The sequence below is a fragment of the Oncorhynchus masou genome, chromosome 3 (genome assembly GCF_036934945.1).
Source record: "Oncorhynchus masou masou isolate Uvic2021 chromosome 3, UVic_Omas_1.1, whole genome shotgun sequence".
NCBI lineage: Eukaryota > Metazoa > Chordata > Actinopteri > Salmoniformes > Salmonidae > Oncorhynchus > Oncorhynchus masou.
In genome coordinates, this window is record NC_088214.1 from 22,688,535 (window position 1) to 22,708,654 (window position 20,120).

General features: G+C 43.6%; 1 protein-coding gene across 2 annotated transcripts in view; it reads right to left on the reverse strand.

Moving 5' to 3' along the window:
* LOC135512943 (PH domain leucine-rich repeat protein phosphatase 1-like) overlaps positions 1–20,120 on the reverse strand; it is a 66,606-nt gene that overhangs the window by 5,146 nt on the left and 41,340 nt on the right. For both annotated transcript variants that reach the window (XM_064935491.1, XM_064935482.1), the window contains exons 2-10: positions 17,753–17,949; positions 15,738–15,863; positions 15,061–15,209; positions 12,037–12,183; positions 9,213–9,440; positions 7,667–7,869; positions 7,329–7,389; positions 4,401–4,496; positions 68–223 (exon numbers count right to left, since the gene is read on the reverse strand). In XM_064935491.1, coding sequence (XP_064791563.1) covers positions 68–223; positions 4,401–4,496; positions 7,329–7,389; positions 7,667–7,869; positions 9,213–9,440; positions 12,037–12,183; positions 15,061–15,209; positions 15,738–15,863; positions 17,753–17,949 — 1,363 coding nt within the window. The remainder of the gene's footprint in view (positions 1–67; positions 224–4,400; positions 4,497–7,328; positions 7,390–7,666; positions 7,870–9,212; positions 9,441–12,036; positions 12,184–15,060; positions 15,210–15,737; positions 15,864–17,752; positions 17,950–20,120) is intronic.

The following is a 20,120-nucleotide window of genomic DNA, read 5'->3' on the forward strand; positions in this document are numbered from 1 at the left end:
GCAACTCAATATTAGGAAGGTGTTCCTAATGTTTTGTACACTGTGTATGTCTATAATATTGTGTTACCTGTCAGATTTGAGGAAGAGGTTGCAGGGCAGCTCTGCTAGCTGGTTGTGTTGTACGTCTAACACCTCCAGTAGTGGGCGCTCTACTCTCTCAGGCAGCTTCTGCAGGTGGTTGTGTCCTGCACTCAGCTTCCTCAGACTGCTGCTACACAGCAACCTGCCAGTAGGGGGGAGTGGAGAGACATCAGTATCACATTCAGTAACAGTGTCACTGTAACAATGGGCTGCATCTCAATAGCCTAAAAGTGGCTTCCTCTTCTCCTTTCTGCCATCTGCACTAATAAAAAAAGTTAAGACCAGGAAAGGTGAAATAACAGAGGAGGGTAGTGCTTTTATTTCCTGGGTTCACATTCACAAATTTGCAGGTTTTACTAAAAATGTCTTCCATTGTAACCATATGTCCTCATCTGCTTGCATGCACCTCCCCTATATCAAGGTGTTTGAGGTTCCATTATGCACTGCACTTCTCCACATACTAACTATACCACAGGCCAATATAGTCCACCAGTCTAGCTGTCTATCCTGCCCTCTATCCACCTTTCATAGTGACAATAGTAGTAGGTGGATAGTTTGTCCAGATCTGCAATATGCTAACTTGCAATCCTACAAAGCTGCACAAATGTTCAATATAAGTGTAGAGACCAGGTGCGTCATTGCGCATGAAAGAACAGTGAAGACATGAGACACGCAGCTCAAACAGCTTCCCTATTGATCTTGTTTAGGGACGATACAATTATCTTACCTAGACTTGCCTAGAACACATTGCAATTTAGAATTGCATTATTATTATCAAGCAAGTACAGAATTCTACTCTAGGCTGTAAGCGGCAGTGAATATGTTATTTGAATAAAGGGGCAAAAGCCCTGTGATTTTAATTTGGATCAGTTGTTAGTCTACTCTCAACAGTTTATAATGGTCTCGAATGGCAGTGTAGAAGGTCAGTCTGGCAGTGTTTTCAGTTCTGATACTGAGAAATGTGCTGTTGCATCATTATTTTCCTAAATCGTCCTATAATAATCTGGCCACATACGCTCCCAGCAGGCCCAGTTATTCAGGAAAGCTTAAAGTAAAGATTCACCCATTTTGAATGTTATATTGTTTTTGGTGCATCTCTGAGCAATGTTATATTGATTCTCTGGGTCAATTCATGTTTCCATGTGTATTTGAGATATTACCGTTCAAGGAGAAAGACATTTGGCCGGTACCACGTAGCATTGAGATAAAGTCGCTCTCACTAAACTGGAAGTGAATATCGAACACGACTTTTAGACCACAAAAACGTCTATCATACATGTCAAATTTTGAAGACTTTGTCTTCTCTCGAATGAGCCATTGATCATATTTTAGCGATTTTCCTACCCCGAGAAATTAGCGATTTAACAGAGGGTATAACACATTTCTCATATTTGTCTGCCTCTTCAGTCCAGGGTGCATTGCATGGTGCCGTTGTGAATGTCAGACTCCACTCTGAGGCACATCGATCTGCAGGTTGAACAATGTGAGATTGTAGACTCCTAAATTGGAATTGCAGTTTGTTTAGGAGATTTTACAACTAATTAGCATCATGCTGATATTGACTTTGGTATTATTGTGTGTAGATACGTTTGCTAGCTAGCTCGCTACCTAGCTGGCTAGCCAGCCAGCCCATAGAGAGAGCATTGCATTGTGGGTTTTATAGTCGACTTGAGCTGCAACAGATTTACACAATGATTTTCACATGTTGCTACCAACCTTATTATAACGACAATAGGAAACATTTGTTCACAAAAAATATTGTTCTCACATAGTGTTATTTAACACTGTAATTAATAGGAATGATGTTTTCAGTGGATTTTGTTCTTTAACGTGCTCTGCCTCTCCAATCCGAGTGGCTATCCCTGGTGCACCTACTGTAGAACCCGTAACGCTTCAATATTGTCAAAATATTTGTCATTTAACTTTGAAAATGTATTACATTTCATGTGTGGCATAAACACAGCCAGTCACAATCTTTTAAGCTGATTAGGCCACTTAAAAAGTCTCCTGTAGGCTACCTGCGTACATTCGTCCCAAATATAATTAAGCATCCAAACTTTGCAGATTGTGGTGTTGAAAACACAAACCATGATGTTGAAGCAGCCGAAGTTGGTATGCTTTGCTTATTGGTTATGGTCCCATTGGCACAGATGCCTGTTGTTGGAAAATTTGTTGAATTTGTGGAACCTTTTAATATAATTATAAATATAGCAGAAGAATTTGTGATGGGGGAAGAAATTACTACAGTTACGCATCTGGATATTATTTTTAACGATATATAGTATTGACAATATCGCAATATTATTTTGGCACTAGTTGCCTGTACCTGCACCAAAACTCCTTCAGCCTGTTCTCCGTCTTCTTTTTAAATAGGGAGCCCATGTGTTTTCAGCACGTTCATTTCCATGGCTGATCAAAACTCATTTCCTTGTCCCTCTGTAGCAAACATATGGTGAGCAATATGTTTGTAACACCGAATCGCAATACATATAGAACCATGAGAATAGCAATACATACTGTATCATATCGCCTAGGTATCGTGATAATATTGTACCGTGAGGTCCCTGGCTATTCGCCGCCCTAATAAAAATGTTGAAATCTGATTTCCACCGAACTGATCATTCTCTGCAGCAGGCTCTGATTGTAGTGTGCAGTGCCTTCGGAAAGTATTCAGACCCTTTCTCCACATTTTGTTATGTTACAGGCTTATTCTAAAATGGATTAAACAGGCAAAACCTCAAGCTTCTGGCCCGTAGCCCCGCACAGCATCGACGGCGCCACAAAAGCATGCTGAAGTGGCAAAGTCAATATCCACATTTAGAAACACAGAGCCGCTACAGTTATTGTTACTTGTCGACGCAAACATAATTTTTAATTCATTATATGAGGGGGAAGGGTGTGCACATATATATATATATATTTTTATACAAAAGGGGAGAGTCATTTGAAACTATTTTAAATGTTGGGGGGGGTCCCTCCAGTTGGACCAGCCCTCCCCAGTAAATGTTTAACTGTCCCTAAAGACAAAAGAGTGGGGACATGGAAAGTACGCTTGTAAGAGATGCACTGTACAGTTGTATTTTCTACTCCGGAAGTGTCAGAATGAATTTCAGCTGCAGGCTCTACTAGAGGTACTGTTCATTTCTGTTTCCACGTCAACATCCCTGCCCCACCCCCATCATGCCTTCTATTCCCACCCAGTTTAGGCAAACACGCATGCAGTGTCACAGTACAGCTGGTCTAATGGGGGCGGTGTGTGTGAGTGTGTGTCTAAAATTTGATTTGAACTGTGTATAGAGAGGGAAAGGTAGAGAGAGAAGGAAGGACCATCTGAAGCAGAGATGGGCAACTCGTAGCCCGCGGGGCCCCCCTTTTGAAGCCCCTAGGATCAACCCCCCCCCCCCCAATATTTATTTTTACATTTGACATTTTTGGGGAATTCAGTCGGGGTTCTCAACTTACTGTTGCGAGATAGAAAAGTACAATATCTAAATTTGGTTGTGCAGCAGCAGTTTTTACATTGCTAAGCTAGAGGCCAGCTATCTAAACTTGTTGTCATGGTTGAATTACCGGCCGGGGGGCCCCCATTGATTTTGTTAGTTAATCTCAGTCAGAAAACTGCAAACATTTCTCTCCACCCTATGGCAAAATTGCAAGAAATAAGCTAGCGAATTACATGAAATTAGTTATAAAATTGCTAAATCTTCTGTCTACCCCATGGCTAAATGTGCAGAATTGCATAAAATTAACTCTAAAATGTGAAAAAATGGTCTCCGCTGTGAAGAGAGGGCACTAAGATGTTTTTCCTCACAATGTGGGGAGGGGGGGATAGAAAAAGAGAGTTAGAGAGAATGGGATGGTTGTGACTATCAGGTTGATCTACTGTGCTTGGTGAGGGACAGTAGACTGTCCATGAGCAGGGCACAGATATGCAATATTCCATTTACTTTCATTGTTCTATACACAATGCCATGTGGCTGGAGGAGTCAATGAGACCACTGGCTGTGTCTGAACAGTTTGAACGAACATCCTTGTTTCCTTTCCTTGTGTCCTTCCCTCCATGATAACTGATCTGGCAGGACATGAGAGGTTGAATCAACATGGTGGAATACCCGTCCAGTGCTTTGACATTAGTGATTTGAATGGAAGCAGACAAGCTGTTTAAGATAACTGAGACAAAGCCATTGGGAGAATAGAAAGATAGATTTGACAGTAGTGAGACATTGGGAGCAGGGAACATGGAGAGAAACTGACGATGGTGTGAGAGAGAATGTGAGTGAAAGAGAGATATAATGGGAGAGGGTGATAGAGAGACCGACCGTGCAGGGAGCTCAGTAACAAGGTTGTGGCTGAGGTCCAGAACTTCTAGTTTCTTTATCTCACACAGCCACTCTGGGACAGCCTCCATACGATTCCTACAGAAAGAGAGAGGGGTCAGGTTTGAGGAGACTTTGTGAGAATGTTGGGTTTAACCTCTCACAGTTGCTGCTTCATATGCAATATGTGACTAGAATGGTGTTATAAACAACAGTCAACTTTCAGAGACATAAACATGTCTTATATCATCAGAAAGGTTAAATGATTGTTAATCTAACTGCAGTTTCCAATTTACAGTAGCTATTACAGCGAAAAAAAACGACCATGCTATTGTTTGAGGATAGTGCACAACAACAAAACACTTTTATCACTGCAACTGGTTTAATAAATTCACCTCTGACGGTAAATAAGGTACTTACATTCAGTAATCTTGCTCTGATTTGTCACCCTGAGGGTCCCAGATATAAAATATAGGATAGTTTTGTTTGATAAAATACATTTTTATAACCTAACACGATCCATGTTGTTGGTCCAATGTCCACCAATCATTTTGAAACATAGCTATCTAGATAGCCAATGAGCTGGACATTCCAGCAGTATGTGAACACCCTTTGTATGACAAACAGCCATCATGCTAGAGCTGTGCACAACAGTGTTCATTCTAAGGGTGAAAGCAAACAGGACGCATGGTAGTTTAAATTACGCAGCGGTTCGTTCGCTTCCACAAGTGTTTTTGGAAGGAAAATATCCACTTTTAGATAGTAAAATACATTTTTGCTTCTCATGCTAATGCAGTTGTTCAAATGGTTGCATATTCATATAGATATATATACATACACACACACACACACACTTTAAGTCAGAAGTTTACATACACTTAGGTAGGAGTCACTTAAACTCGTTTTTCAACCACTCCACAAATTTCTTGTTAACAAACTATAGTTTTGGCAAGTCGGTTAGGACATCTACTTGGTGCATGACACAAGTCATTTTTCAAACCAATTGTTTACAAACAGATTATTTCACTTAATCACAATTCCAGTGGGCCAGAATATTACATACACTAAATTGACTGTGCCTTTAAACAGCTTGGAACATTCCCGAAAATGATGTCATGGCTTTAGAAGCTTCTGATAGGCTAATTGTCATAATTTGAGTCAATTGGAGGTGTACCTGTGGATGTATTTCAAGGCAATTTCCAAATGCCTGAAGGTACCACGTTCATCTGTACAAACAATAGTTCACAAGTATAAACGCCATGGGACCATGCAGCCGTCATACCGCTCAGGAAGAAGACGCGTTCTGTCTCTTAGAGATGAACGTACTTTGGTGCGAAAAGTGCAAATCAATCCCAGAACAGCAAAGGACCTTGTGAAGATGCTGGAGGAAACCGGTACAAAAGTACCTATATCCACAGTAAAACGAGTCCTATATCGACATAACCTGAAAGGCTGCTCAGTAAGGAAGAAGCCACTGCTCCAAAACCAACATAAAAAAGCCTGACTACGGTTTGCAACTGCACATGGGGACAAAGATGGAACTTTTTGTAGAAATGTCCTCTGGTCTGTTGAAACAAAAATAGAACTATTGGCCATAATGACCATCGTTATGTTTGGAGGACAAAGGGGGAGGCTTGCAAGCCGAAGAACACCATCCCAACCGTGAAACACTGGGGTGGCAGCATCAAGTTGTGGGGGTGCTTTGCTGCAGGAGGGACCGGTGCACTTCACAAAATAGATGGCACCATGAGGAAGAACAATTATGTGGATATATTGAAGCAACATCAAGACATCAGTCAGGGAGTTAAAGCTTGGTAGCAAAAGGACAATGACCCCAAGCATACTTCCAAAGTTGTGGCAAAATGGCTTAAGGACAACAAAGTCAAGGTATTGGAATGGCCATAACAAAGCCCTGACCTCAATCCTATAGAACATTTGCAGGGAGAACTGAAAAAGCGTGTGCGAGCAAGGAGGCCTACAAACCTAACTCAGTTACACCAGCTCTGTCAGGAGGAATGGGACAAAATTCACCCAACTTATTGTAGGGAGTTTGTGGAAGGCTACCCAAAATGTTTGACCCAAGTTAAACAATTTAAAGGCAATGATACCAAATACTAATTGAGTGTATGTAAACTTCTGACCCACTGGGAATGTGATGAAAGAAATAAAAGCTGAAATAAATCATTCTCTTTAGTATTATTCTGACATTTCCTGTTCTTAAAATAAGGTGGTGATCCTAACTGACCTAAGACAGGGATTTTTTTACTAGGATTAAATGTCAGGAATTGTGAAAAACTGATTAAATGTATGTAAACTTCTGACTTCAACTGTATATGTTTTTAGATATGTGTTGTGTATTTGATGTTTGATGCAGGGCTCATCCGTAAAAGTATTTAATGCCGGGCTCACCCCCTGTTAAAATAAAGGTTCAATAAAATAAGTAATAATAAACTTGAATTCTAGTGGCAGCATTTTTTTATGTTCTCTACAGCTATGTACTAGAAAATGTATCAATTGACCAATTTGGGCAAACTCGTGAGGGACACCTGAGAAACTTCATACTAAATATTATGTAGCTCTCTCATTCTTGAATGTATGTTGTGGGCAACTTCTAAAGTATCCTTCCCATCTCAATGTATGGCCTTTCCTTTGCATTTCAGAGATGACGCAACAAATAGAAGACACTTTGTTTTTACCAGATCTATTGTGTTACATTAATGTCACGTCTCCACAAACGTCAAAGTGTTTCCTTTCTAATAGTATCAAGAATATGCATTTCCTTGCTTCGGGTCCAGAGCTTCATGCAGTTAGATTTGGGTATGTCATTTTAGGCAGAAACTGAGATGAAGGGTCCTATCCAGAGGAGGTTTTAAGAGAGTTTGTGTATTTTCAGCAATGCTGAGTGTGTTTATATGAGGGCATTGACCTCACCTGGAGATGTCCATGTAGGTGAGGTTGGATGGCACTGGACTGACATCTAGCTCCTGTAGATCTGTAGAAGACAACAAGAGCACTAAACCACCAGCATGTGTGACATGACAAATGGAACCAGATACTGTAGCTAGGTAGTGACAGAGAAATGCAGTGACGGAGATTGAGAATGACACAGCCTATTTACAGATCTAGGATCAGTTTCAACTCCCCCAATCCTAACTGTAATTGTTGGTGTGGAAAATGCTAAACTGACCCAAGATCAGTGTCTAGGGCCAACTTCAACCTACACTATTACAAGTACAGCAGGCATAGATGGACTCTAACTGGGGACTCACCGTTGTTCTGTGCGTAGACAGCCTTGAGCATAGAGCCCTTGGCCTTGAGGGTGACAATGTGGTTCCTCTCACAGTGGAGGACCTCCAGGTGGGGAAACAGGGAGGCATCCAGCTCCTCCAGCCCGTTGTCACGCACATCCAGCTGGGTCACGTGTCTCAGCAGGTCTGGCTCGTCTGGAACCACCACCCGGATCTTATTCAGCCTGATGGCACAGAGGTCAGAGCTCTAACATAACTGTACATTAGGCCTTATGGTCCGTAGCATAATTAACCCTCCGGACACAGACGTCAGATCAAAATCAATGTCTGTATGGATGGATACTTGATCGAGTTATCAACTGAAGGGAATTCGATTTGAAATCGACTTTGATGACCGGTTGTCATTTTGTGGTTGACACCTGAGTTTCATTGAAATTAACACATTAAGTATATTGAATCAATATTCAATAGATGGTCTGATATTTCATATAGGATGTGTGACTTAAAGGTAGTGAGGTCTCCTCTCCTATACTTCAGGTTTAAGGTCTGACCTCAACAGCCCTATCAGTGTATTCACCATCAGGGTTACTCATTAACTGACCTGACACTTGGCACATTTCTACGTTTTTTTTGTACAAGACTGGAAAAAGCTGCACCCACCGACAAAAATAACAGAACAGACCACATCACACCATCATCATCTCTATCTACACTCATGTGTGATCTTTGGTCCTGAGCTCGAGAACATGATCTAGAGAAAATACACATTATCTCCTAACACTGCGAGGAGTGATGTATTAACTAGACAAATAATGTTAAGTCACTCAAGGCCTGCTCTTTGCCAAGCAGGAGGGAGAACACCGCTCTAGTAATAATTACGAGACTTTCCGAACTGACTCTGTTTAGCCTGTTTCCAAGCTAACGGGCTGTTTAGCCTGGTTCTTTTCCAAGCGAATTGTCCGTTTTAGGGTGGTTCTGTTCCATACTGACTGTTTGTTTAGCCTGATTCTGTGAGATCATCTGATCCTAGATCTGTGGTGAAAGGCAACATGTACCTTGACCTCTGTGTCTTTGCCCGTTTAGTCTGGTTCTGTCCCATACCGATTGTCTGTTTAGCCTGGTTCTGTTTCATAGTGACTGTCTGTCTGGTTTTCGACTCATACAGTATAGCTTCCTCTCAGTTTGAGTTTTGCAATAGAAAGATGCAGTAACTCCAGTCAAACGTGTCTACACATGGATGGGATTATAAGCATTGTGTGATTGGATTGTGACCAAAATCAGTGAGATGAAATGCTTCCCACCAGGTGTTTAGACGTGATTCCGGCTAGGTATACATTGTGATCAGATCACAAGACGCTTGGCGTTCATCTTGTGACCAAGTCTCCATGCATCTGCCATTTCTGTACATGCAATGGGGGGAAAAAAATGGGACACCAGATGGTTTGGGCTGGGTGCAAAGCCTGTTATCTGCTTGTTATGAAGATACACTGTGATTGGAGATAGGATCTGAATAAAGAGTGCAAGAGTGTCTCTGCCTGCTTGCCTGTCTATCTATCTATCCGCATACCGTAGGTCGACATGCTTGAACCGGAGCAGTCTGAAGCTCTGCAGCACCAGTGTGTCCAGGCTGTTTCCAGCCATACACAGTCTCTCCACGGAGGTCAGCCACTCCAGCACCTGGGGCACGTGGGTAAACTGGTTGAAGGACAGGCCCAGGTAGCCCAGTCTCTGGAGAGAGCCCAGCTCACTGGGTAACTCACTCAGACAGTTACCGTCCAGGAGAAACGTCTGCAGACTGGAGGGAGAGAGAGAGAGACGGAAGGGAGAGCATGGTGTGAGTAGATAGCACTTTAACTTCATGTGAAAAACTTCTAATGCATCAGAATGGGTGACTCTGCACATAGAAGAAGCATTATATTAGTTCAGAGAGGGTGCGGGTGCCCCCAGCTTTAAAAAGTTAAGAGCACAACAAAACATTTACGGAGCACCAGAAAATAATAATAAATGTTTTATATGATTGCATATACCCTCTATTAGGCTTATACTGTATGAATTAAAGCTACTTTTGAAGTACACGTTGTACCCTAGAATCATATATGTAACCCTGTAAAGACATTTTTATACAAAAACCTGTCATTGAAGTTACAAAATTAATTGGTGGAATATTAGGTTTCTACATCGTGTACAAGCAATATTTATATATTGATGCATTACATTGAAAATTGAACACTGTCTCTTTAAGAAAGTCAAGTTTGTGAGTGACAATATCCAAGAGATCTGTCATTCATTAATTTCCTATGACAGAGGGTTTACTCTGCCCAAAATCTATTCATGAAAACATGTAATCTCTAATTTTCTACGTGAACCCTATTTGATCGAATATAAGTTTTATAATGGTTAGGTTGTTGCAAATGCACTGAATTAAGGGGACGCACGTGGCTTTCAGAAACGTCATATCCGAGTTGTGCTGATTGTTCACACGCATATTTTTCCATAAAGACACATCCAATGTGAGTTTCAATCAAAGTTTCAATCAAATCAAGTATATGCACTGAGCTTGTCTGATGCTTTAAGCGCACCGACCGCAATTGATTTGATTGTGCTGGGCCGCGCTCAGACTTGCTGCACTGTGTTTATAAAAAAAATGACAGCGAGTGACTGTTACTAGCACGGGTTGCCTCTCTCCTCCATGCTGCAGCAACCACCACATAACAGCAACGTCACACTGTCCGTGTTGCTGAAGCTGCAACATAATTACACCCTTTTCTGACTAAAACTATCTGTTGCTGAAATCCCTAATTTGAGAGAACACACAATTTTGTGATTCAAAATACATAAAAAATAAAAATAAAATCATCCAAGATCCACAAAAAAAGGACCTTGTGCATGTTAAGTAAAATAACAACACAATATTTATATTCCAGGTCAAATTAGCTGGCAACAGCAATCTAGCTACATGTCTATGAATGGTTCATATGTGTTTCGACCTGTCTCCAAATGAATATAGTTGGTTCAGAGTTCGTTTTGATATTTCAACTTCAACCTACGTGTCCTGATCACGTCTGGTGTGGATGGACAAAATCAACGTGTGAATGGGGTCAGCCATATGACAATCAGACCCGATTGCGTTTTTCTGCGCATGAGCTTAGCTAGCCAATGTCGCCATGACATCGCCTACAAGCATAATTGGGAATTTCTATTGAAGAAGCAGTTTCTGCCCATCTTTATACTGTTCTGTCTTTGCTATCACTTTTTATTTCTGTGCCCCACATATTTGGATGTACTGGTAATGTAACCAGGTTGTTAACTAAGAAGCTAAAGAAGTAACATGACTGAACAAGGTGTCAAATAATGCCCAGTAGCAGTTTTAGAACGGCCCGCAACATGGTTAATGAATGTAAAACATTGCGCTGGTATATGGGTCATATCTTTTGAAATGTTTGCGCTAGAAACAAACTTTTCTTTTTGGTAATGGTGCAGTCTTCACAGTAACACCTTTCCTCTAGGGCACTCTGGAACAACGGTTCAGCCTAACCATTACAACAATTATTATATGGGTAAAATGTTCTCGCACGGGTGCTCCCAAAATATCAGGCAGCACAGCAAAATATATAGGATTATATACGACCAAAATAGTCGCACTTTAGAGCCCCGAGTACAAATCAGTTCAGATTTTTCTGACATTTTTCTTGTTCTTTCAGGAATCCCTGTCCAATGCATGGTGATCAAGTACAAATCAAAAGAGCTTCATTAAACTGTTAAGTCCCTTTTGAACACCGTTGTTCACCATTCTGATACTAAGGTCAACCTTGCTACAGCCAGTAGGTGGCAGCATTAGCATGGAGGCCGAGAGGGCTTATTGGGGAAGCCATAGGCTGTTTTCCAGATCCTTCCATCATATGAGAGGAGAGGTGCTCAGCTATGCTGCTGCTGAGAGGAAGCACACATCACCTTATCACAACCTCTCTCTCCTGTCCTAGATTAATGCCCCACTCTGAAGTATTATCCCTTTTCCCCTGTCAGATCAGACAATAACCTCTTAAATATTTATTGTATTTCATATATTCATAACATTTCAGAGAACCTCCTGACGGTGTCTGGAGTAGATGGAAACTGCCCCTAACCACTGATACAGGGTCAAATATGTCTTCTTTAGGAGGTTAGGGGTGAGGTCATCTGATCCTAGAACTGTGGTTCAGGGTGACATCTACCTCGACATCTATGTATATTCCCTCTGACCCCTTGTATATGTGTCCCAAATATCACCCCATGAAGTTAACTCCGCAGGCTCTGGTCTGAAGCATCACACACTATGGTAAATAGGGTGCCATGGGAAGGAGCCTGTGTCTCTGTATATGCACCCTGACCCCTAGACACTTCTGGAATCTTACTTGGTCATGGATCCCACAGCTTGGTCCACATTGGTCAGGTAGTTACAGCTGAGGTTGACCTCGGTGAGGGTGGAGATGTCACAGATGGCCATGGGGAACTGATCCAGCTGGTTATTAGACAGGTTGAGGCTCCGCAAACGAGAGAACCTGTCAGAGAGATATAGAAGAGAGGGGTGGTGGTGAGAGGAGAGCGAAAAGAGATGTGGGTAGAGAGAAAGAAGTCAGCGGTCTGACAGCGCTCTGACTCCATGTCAGCGGTCTGACTCCATGTCAGCGGTCTGACAGCGGTCTGACTCCATGTCAGCGGTCTGACTCCATGTCAGCGGTCTGACTCCATGTCAGCGGTCTGACCGCAGTCTGACTCCATGTCAGCGGTCTGACTCCATGTCAGCGGTCTGACTCCATGTCAGCGGTCTGACTCCATGTCAGCGGTCTGACTCCATGTCAGCGGTATGACAGCGGTCTGACTCCATGTCAGCGGTCTGACTCCATGTCAGCGGTCTGACTCCATGTCAGCGGTCTGACTCCATGTCAGCGGTCTGACAGCGGTCTGACTCCATGTCAGCGGTCTGACAGCAGTCTGACTCCATGTCAGCGGTCTGACTCCATGTCAGCGGTCTGACTCCATGTCAGCGGTCTGACAGCAGTCTGACTCCATGTCAGCGGTCTGACTCCATGTCAGCGGTCTGACTCCATGTCAGCGGTCTGACTCCATGTCAGCGGTATGACAGCGGTCTGACTCCATGTCAGCGGTCTGACTCCATGTCAGCGGTCTGACTCCATGTCAGCGGTCTGACAGCGGTCTGACTCCATGTCAGCGGTCTGACTCCATGTCAGCGGTCTGACTCCATGTCAGCGGTCTGACAGCGGTATGACTCCATGTCAGCGGTATGACAGCGGTCTGACTCCATGTCAGCGGTCTGACTCAACAGTTGAAAAGAAAATAGAAACAGAACCTTCAGCACATCATAGTGGAAACCTTCACATTGCAGAGCGTGTTGTCAGTAGCAACATCAGAGGCAAGTGGCATTTGGCTTAATGTCCTATAGTAGATCAGTGACCTTCAGTCAAGTCATCCCTAGGGGACGGGAGGATGCATAACCCACCCCTCATGGGCCGTTTGCCATGTTAGCATCAAAGCTGATAACCTCACAGACAAGTCTGCTGCCTTTTAGTCTGGTAATGCATTCAATTGCACACACACACACCCACATGCTCGCAGACACACATGTGCACACATACACACACACACACACGCTCGCAGGCAGGCACGCACACACACGTGCACACACACACACATGCTCCCAGGCAGGCACGCACACACACACACACACATGCTCGCAGGCAGACACACCCTTCATCATTTGTTAGGAGGAAAAGGGAAGCTAGATGACAGGGGTACTGATTTGCATGGCCATTTAATTCCATCTAAGTGAGGGAAGCCAGGAGGCTGGGACAGAGAGGGAGAGAGAGAGAAAAGACACTACCTGTGTAGTCATCATCTCACACCATCTTTTTTCATTACTACCATTCCTCTCGCTCTCCACTATTGTATATACCATACTCATTAGTACAAACCTGTCTGTGTCTGACTAGCAGGGATGCTCTGTAGCAATTAAACTCTCATACATAAACAACCACATCTTTTAGGCACCAAACTAGCAGCTTTTCATCTGTCATGTCTGTCTTTTAAATGGTAATTATCCCCAGAATATGAAACAGCAAATCATTATATGCCATGCCAGAGCCCCATTTCATCTTGAACCAGTCGGTCCTGGCACATACAGATGTTCTCTCATCATTTGATCAGTCTGTTGTTGTAACAGGAAATGCAAACTTGTAGTATATTAAAGGCTTCTAAAGTTTCTAATTTCCACTTAATTGTCAGACTTGATTTGCCCTAACAAAAAATGTATCAACCCCTACAAAAATGTCCATGAGTTATTATCCACATAATATTTCACATTTCCTGTTGCTGAAAGATTATTTCCTGCTGTGAGAAGCTGGTCAAATGAAGAGAGCAAATGTGTATTCAGAGTCAGAAGGGCAAATTCACACACTACTCTAATCTGCAGTGATCATACAGGAACCCACTGTTTCAGGATTCTCCAGGCCCCAGTCCTGCAGCCTTCAACCACATACAACCCAATATACTCTCTCACACACATACAATTCCCCACTCTGCTCTTCTCTCAGAGTACAAGGACACGCACGTGCAGTTAAATGACAAATCATTTTCTGGCTAGTATCCTAAAATGGGCTGTGACTGGTGTGCAAGCACACACACACACACACACACACACTGTACAGTACGTCTTGGCTGTATGCTTTAATCTGGGGCTAGCCACTGCAGAGTCTGTTCCGGTATTCAGGGAAAATGGAAAGAGAGCCTGGACGTGACACAGGCTTTTAGACGTTAACAAGGTGACACTCCATTTTAACTCCTCCTTCACATTTACTGGATTGGTTGGACAGTGCAGGACTTTCCCAGACATGTTTTTCTTCAGGTCAAGACCAGTATGTGGGGGATCTACTTTCAGGCATTTCTTTTACACCTGCTATGTTAGGTTAATCTGGGGCCAGATGGTGCCCTCTGAGGAGTACTGAGAGGGAGAGTGAAGGAGGGAGGCAGGACATATGAAAAGCCTCCCTGCAGAGGCAGACAGGTCTGGGCTACTCTAGTAGCCAAACCAACCCAACTAGGCCCTGTCCTGACCAACCCAGCTCAGGCCAGCCTTACCCTGCCCAGCTCTACTCGGCCTTGTCCTAAGCCAACTGACTGATACTACCCTATTCATTCATCTTAAGCCCAGCACTATTCTGACAATTCCACTCCAATTTAGGCTAGTCCAGTCTAGTCGAGCACAGTCTAGCTCCAGCCCTACCTTAATGTGGTCCAGCCAAACCATGCTATACCCAGATCCGTCAAGGCAGTGCAACCTTAACAGGCCAAGCCTAGTACCAGGCCATCAAACCCATCTCATAATTACAGCCCAGACCTTTCCCCTGGATGGTACCACCTACCTCTGTAGCTGGTGTAGACGGTGGTCTGTGGGGAGGAAGTTGTGTTTGAGGTTGAGGTGGGTGAGGTCCTGGCTGTAGAAGAGGTTGGGAGGCAGCTGCTCCAGACTGCAGCAGGACAAGTCCACAGAGTTGATCCTCTGGGACACCATCTGACCCACCGGGGGAGGGGAGGGAAAGAAAGGGAAACCTGGTGTCAAACATGATTATCTCGACTGCTGGGATGTGTGTGTGTCAAGCTTTTTAAAATGAGAAAGTCAGGATGTCAACCGTGAGTGAGACAGGACCAAACAGGCCACATACTATCTACTGCACATCTACTGCTGTCTGTCATAGTGGCCCATCCTACTGCATACTTAATCCAGTTCCGCAATACTCGCCTTACCTCCGTACTCTACAATACTCCCCACACTAGCTACTCTACAGTCTGATTTGTGCTTGTACCACTCCTCCTCCTAGTTCCAGGTTCTATTCTGAGTGTTCCCCTGGGCTTCCATGACATGGCTCGTCCCTGATAATATTTAGAAAATAGGTTCTGGCTTTGGCCTACATCACTTTGGATGAGGAAGAGGAGAGATCATGAGAGAGTGAGCATATATGTGTTACACCTCTGGAAGCTATTGTGGATCTCATATTGTGCCACTCAGAGCTGTACTCCTCTGCACACTGTGTGAATGTACCTTGGCTGCGTGTCTATGCCAGCGCAGGTGTTCAGTGAAGCTGTCAAAGCTGACATAGTAGGTCTGGCTCTGGGGCCCTGCTGAGCTGAATGCCAGGGAGTGGCTGTGCTTCTTCACCTCCTCCACCTGCACACACACCATTAGGGCAAGAGAAAACACACACACCTTCAGGGTAAGACATACAGCTGAATTCGGAAGTTTACATACACTTAGGTTGGAGTCATTAAAACTTGTTTTTCAACCACTCCAAATGGGTCCAAATGGATAGTGTCCCCAAGCATCCATCCAAAGTTGTGGCAAAATGGCTTAAGGAAACAAAGTCAAGGTATTGGAGTGGCCATCACAAAGCCCTGACCTCAATCCTATAGATGTGTGGGCAGAACTGGAAAAGTGTGCATGAGCAAGGAGGCCTACAAACCTGACTCTGTTACACCAGCTCTGTCAGGAGGAATGGGCCAAAATTCACCCAACTTATTGTGGGAAGCTTATGGAATGCTACCCAAAACATTTGACCCAAGTTAAACAATTAAAAGGCAATGCTACCAAATACTAATTGAGTGTATGTAAACCTCTGACTCAATGGGAATGTGATGAAAGAAAAATAAATCAGTCTACTATTATTCTGACATTTCACATTCTTAAAATAAAGTGGTGATCCTAACTGACCTAAGACAGGGAATTTTTACTAGGATAAGATGTCAGGAATTGTGAAAAACTGAGTTTAAATGTATTTGGCTAAGGTGTATGTACACTTCTGACTTCAACTGTACACTCAATGTAAGATAAATAGAAGATGAACAGACATTTGTATAACCATTGGCTGAAAACAAATAGAGTTGAGACAAGACATAAGACAACATACACACCTTTTAGGTTTAGACACACAAGCTAAACATCTTTAGGGCCAATGACTGAACAAAGAACACACACACAGACGCCCACACTTTGAGGGAGAGATCATTTGTGTGACTGTTCTTGTCTCAGTGTACCAGTGTATTGTTATTTGTCATGTTTTATTTGTGGACCCAAGGAAGAGTAAATGCTGTTTCGGCAAAAGCTAATGGGGATCCGAATAAACCAATAATAACGCAGGGACTTTCAGTAGACCAGACGATCCCTATTTGTGAATCTCTTCTATTTAACAGATCATGGCTCTGTTTAGTGACATCAGCAGCAGAGATTAAGATGTTCATATTAAATGGCCTTAGTCTGCAATTTTCCGTCAAGCGTAAATATAGACGCACACGAACATGTATGCACATGCAGATAGGATTATAATTGCATACGCAAACACACACATACGGTACATGCACTCATGCACACACACTGTGGAGATGAATGGTGATCTAGAGGTTGTGTCTTGTGCATGACATGATGTTTGAGCTGTGGATGTGGTGGGATGTGGACAGTTCTTTGTATAGCTAGCTACAGTGTGAGGCAGGGTGATCGAAAGCCTCTTTCAGGAGGGCCCTTAGGGCTGATTCAATGGGCCGGTCTATCCTTCCCTGCTGCTGATCCACAGCCATAAAGCCATAAAGGGATAACAGTCATTAACCAACGACTACCTCCCTAATTCCCCTTTTGGAATGAGAAATGCCAAGCCAGAAAATATATTTATAGGGATCCAGCCTAAACTAGGCAGAACCACGATAAGACTTAAATTGGAAGACAAGGTAAATAGGCTGAGAATTCATTGAGGGTATAGAGTACTTCATCATGTGGGGAAAACAGATAAGAAATAAGATGTTGGAAGAGTTAACATTGATTTGCAATGCTGGCTTATTGGCCCTTCACCAGGATTCTGTCCCTGAGTTGATTAAAGACTGTTGATGTATCTCTATGATTACACACCGATGATACAAGAATGAAGACAACATGGAAAAGGAATAGGAAAGTTGTTGATGACACAGTAAAGGGAGGTTTGTTGAAACTTTGTGATTCTACTGAATGGGTATGTCTATTCTAGTCATTCTATTTCTATGGTGTCAGTAACAGCCGTCCGTGTCTTACTGTACCTTTCCTCCGATGAGGGGCAGGATGTGCATCTTGCCCGTGTGGCTGTCTTTGACGGAGGAGACGATGAGGCAGGTGCCACACAGGATGACCTGGCGTCTGGTCCACCGGTTTACTGGTAGCAGGAGTTTCCCTTTGCGGACGTTATAGGTCCCCGACAGCTGCACGCGCTCCGAGCTCTCAATGCTGTGGGGCTTCCCTGGAACATACACAAGAAGAAGGAGTTAGCATAGTTAGCATCCAGCTAACATAAAACACAGGTGAGGGGGATACAGTTAGCATCCAGCTAACTCAAAACCAGGGCCAGTAGCACAGAGACCTGAGTGCTGCCTCATTACTTAAAGTGTCTATTAGCCTGATGCTAATAAAAGTGACATAGTAATAATGTATTACTATAAAGAAAAATAATAATAATTTTGTATGTACATACAGTACATATAATATACACTGAGTGTACAAACATTAAGGACACCTGCTCTTCCAATGTCATAGACTGACAAGGTGAATCCAGGTGAAAGCTATGATTCCTTATTGATATCACCTGTTAAATCCACTTCAATCAGTGTAGATGAAGGGGAGGAGACAGGTTAAAGAAGGATTTTTAAGCCTTGAGACATGGCTGTTGTATGTGTGCCATTCAGAGGTTGAATGGGCATGACAAAATACACCGCTCAAAAAAATAAAGGGAACACTTAAACAACACAATGTAACTCCAAATCAATCACACTTCTGTGAAATCAAACTGTTCACTTAGGAAGCAACAATGATTGACAATACATTTCACATGCTGTTGTGCAAATGGAATAGACAACATGTGGAAATTATAGGCAATTAGCAAGACACCCCCAATAAAGGAGTGGTTCTGCAGGTGGGGACCACAGACCACTTCTCAGTTCCTATGCTTCCTGGCTGATGTTTTGGTCACTTTGAATGCTGGCGGTGCTTTCACTCTAGTGGTAGCATGAGACGGAGTCTACAACCCACACAAGTGGCTCAGGTTGTGCAGCTCATCCAGGATGGCACATCAATGCGAGATGTGGCAAGAAGGTTTTCTGTGTCTGTCAGCGTAGTGTCCCGAGCATGGAGGTGCTACCAGGAGACAGGCCAGTACATCAGGAGATGTGTAGGAGGCCAACAACCCAGCAGCAACGCCCCCTCTGCCTTTGTGCAAGGAGGAGCAGGAGGAGCACTGCCAGAGCCCTGTAAAATGACCTCCAGCAGGCCACAAATGTGCATGTGTCTGCTCAAATGGTCAGAAACAGACTCCATGAGGGTGGTATGAGGGCCCGACGTCCACAGGTGGGGGTTGTGCTTACAGCCCAACAACGTGCAGGACGTTTTTCATTTGCCAGAGAACACCAAGATTGGCAAATTCGCCACTAGCGCCCTGTGTTCTTCACAGATGAAAGCAGGTTCACACTGAGCACATGTGACAGACGTGACAGTCTGGAGAACGTTCTGCTGCCTGCAACATCCTCCAGCATGACCGGTTTGGCGGTGGGTCAGTCATGGTGTGGGGTGGCATTTCTTTGGGGTGCCGCCATGTGCTTGCCAGAGGTAGCCTGACTGCCATTAGGTACCGAGATGAGATCCTCAGACCCCTTGTGAGACCATATGCTGGTGCGGTTGGCAATGGGTTCCTCCTAATGCAAGACATTGCTAGACCTCATGTGGCTGGAATGTGTCAGCAGTTCCTGCAAGAGGAAGGCATTGATGCTATGGACTGGCCCGCTCGTTCCCCAGACCTGAATCCAATTGAGCACATCTGGGACATCATGTCTCGCTCCATCCACCAACGCCACGTTACGTTACACCAGAGACTGTCCAGGAGTTGGCGGATGCTTTAGTCCAGGTCTGGGAGGAGATCCCTCAGGAGACCATCCACCACCTCATCAGGAGCATGCCCAGGCATTGTAGGGAGGTCATACAGGCACGTGGATGCCACACACACTACTTAGCCTCATTTTGACTTGTTTTAAGGACATTACATCAAAGTTGGATCAGCTTGTAGTGTGGTTTTCCACTTTAATTTTGAGTGTGACTCCAAATCCAGACCTCCATGGGTTGATAAATTTGATTTCCATTGATCATTTTTGTGTGATTTTGTTGTCAGCACATTCAAATATGTAAAGAAAAAAGTATTTAATAAGAATATTTCATTCATTCAGGTCTAGGATGTATTATTTTAGTGTTCCCTTTATTTTTTTGAGCAGTGTATTTAAGTGCCTTTGAACGGAGTATGGTAGTAGGTGCCACTGGTGTGTCTCAAGAACTGCAACGCTGCTGGGTTTTTCACACTCAACAGTTCCCATGTGTATCAAGATGGTCCACCACCTTAAGGACATCTAGCCAACTTGTCACAACTGTGGG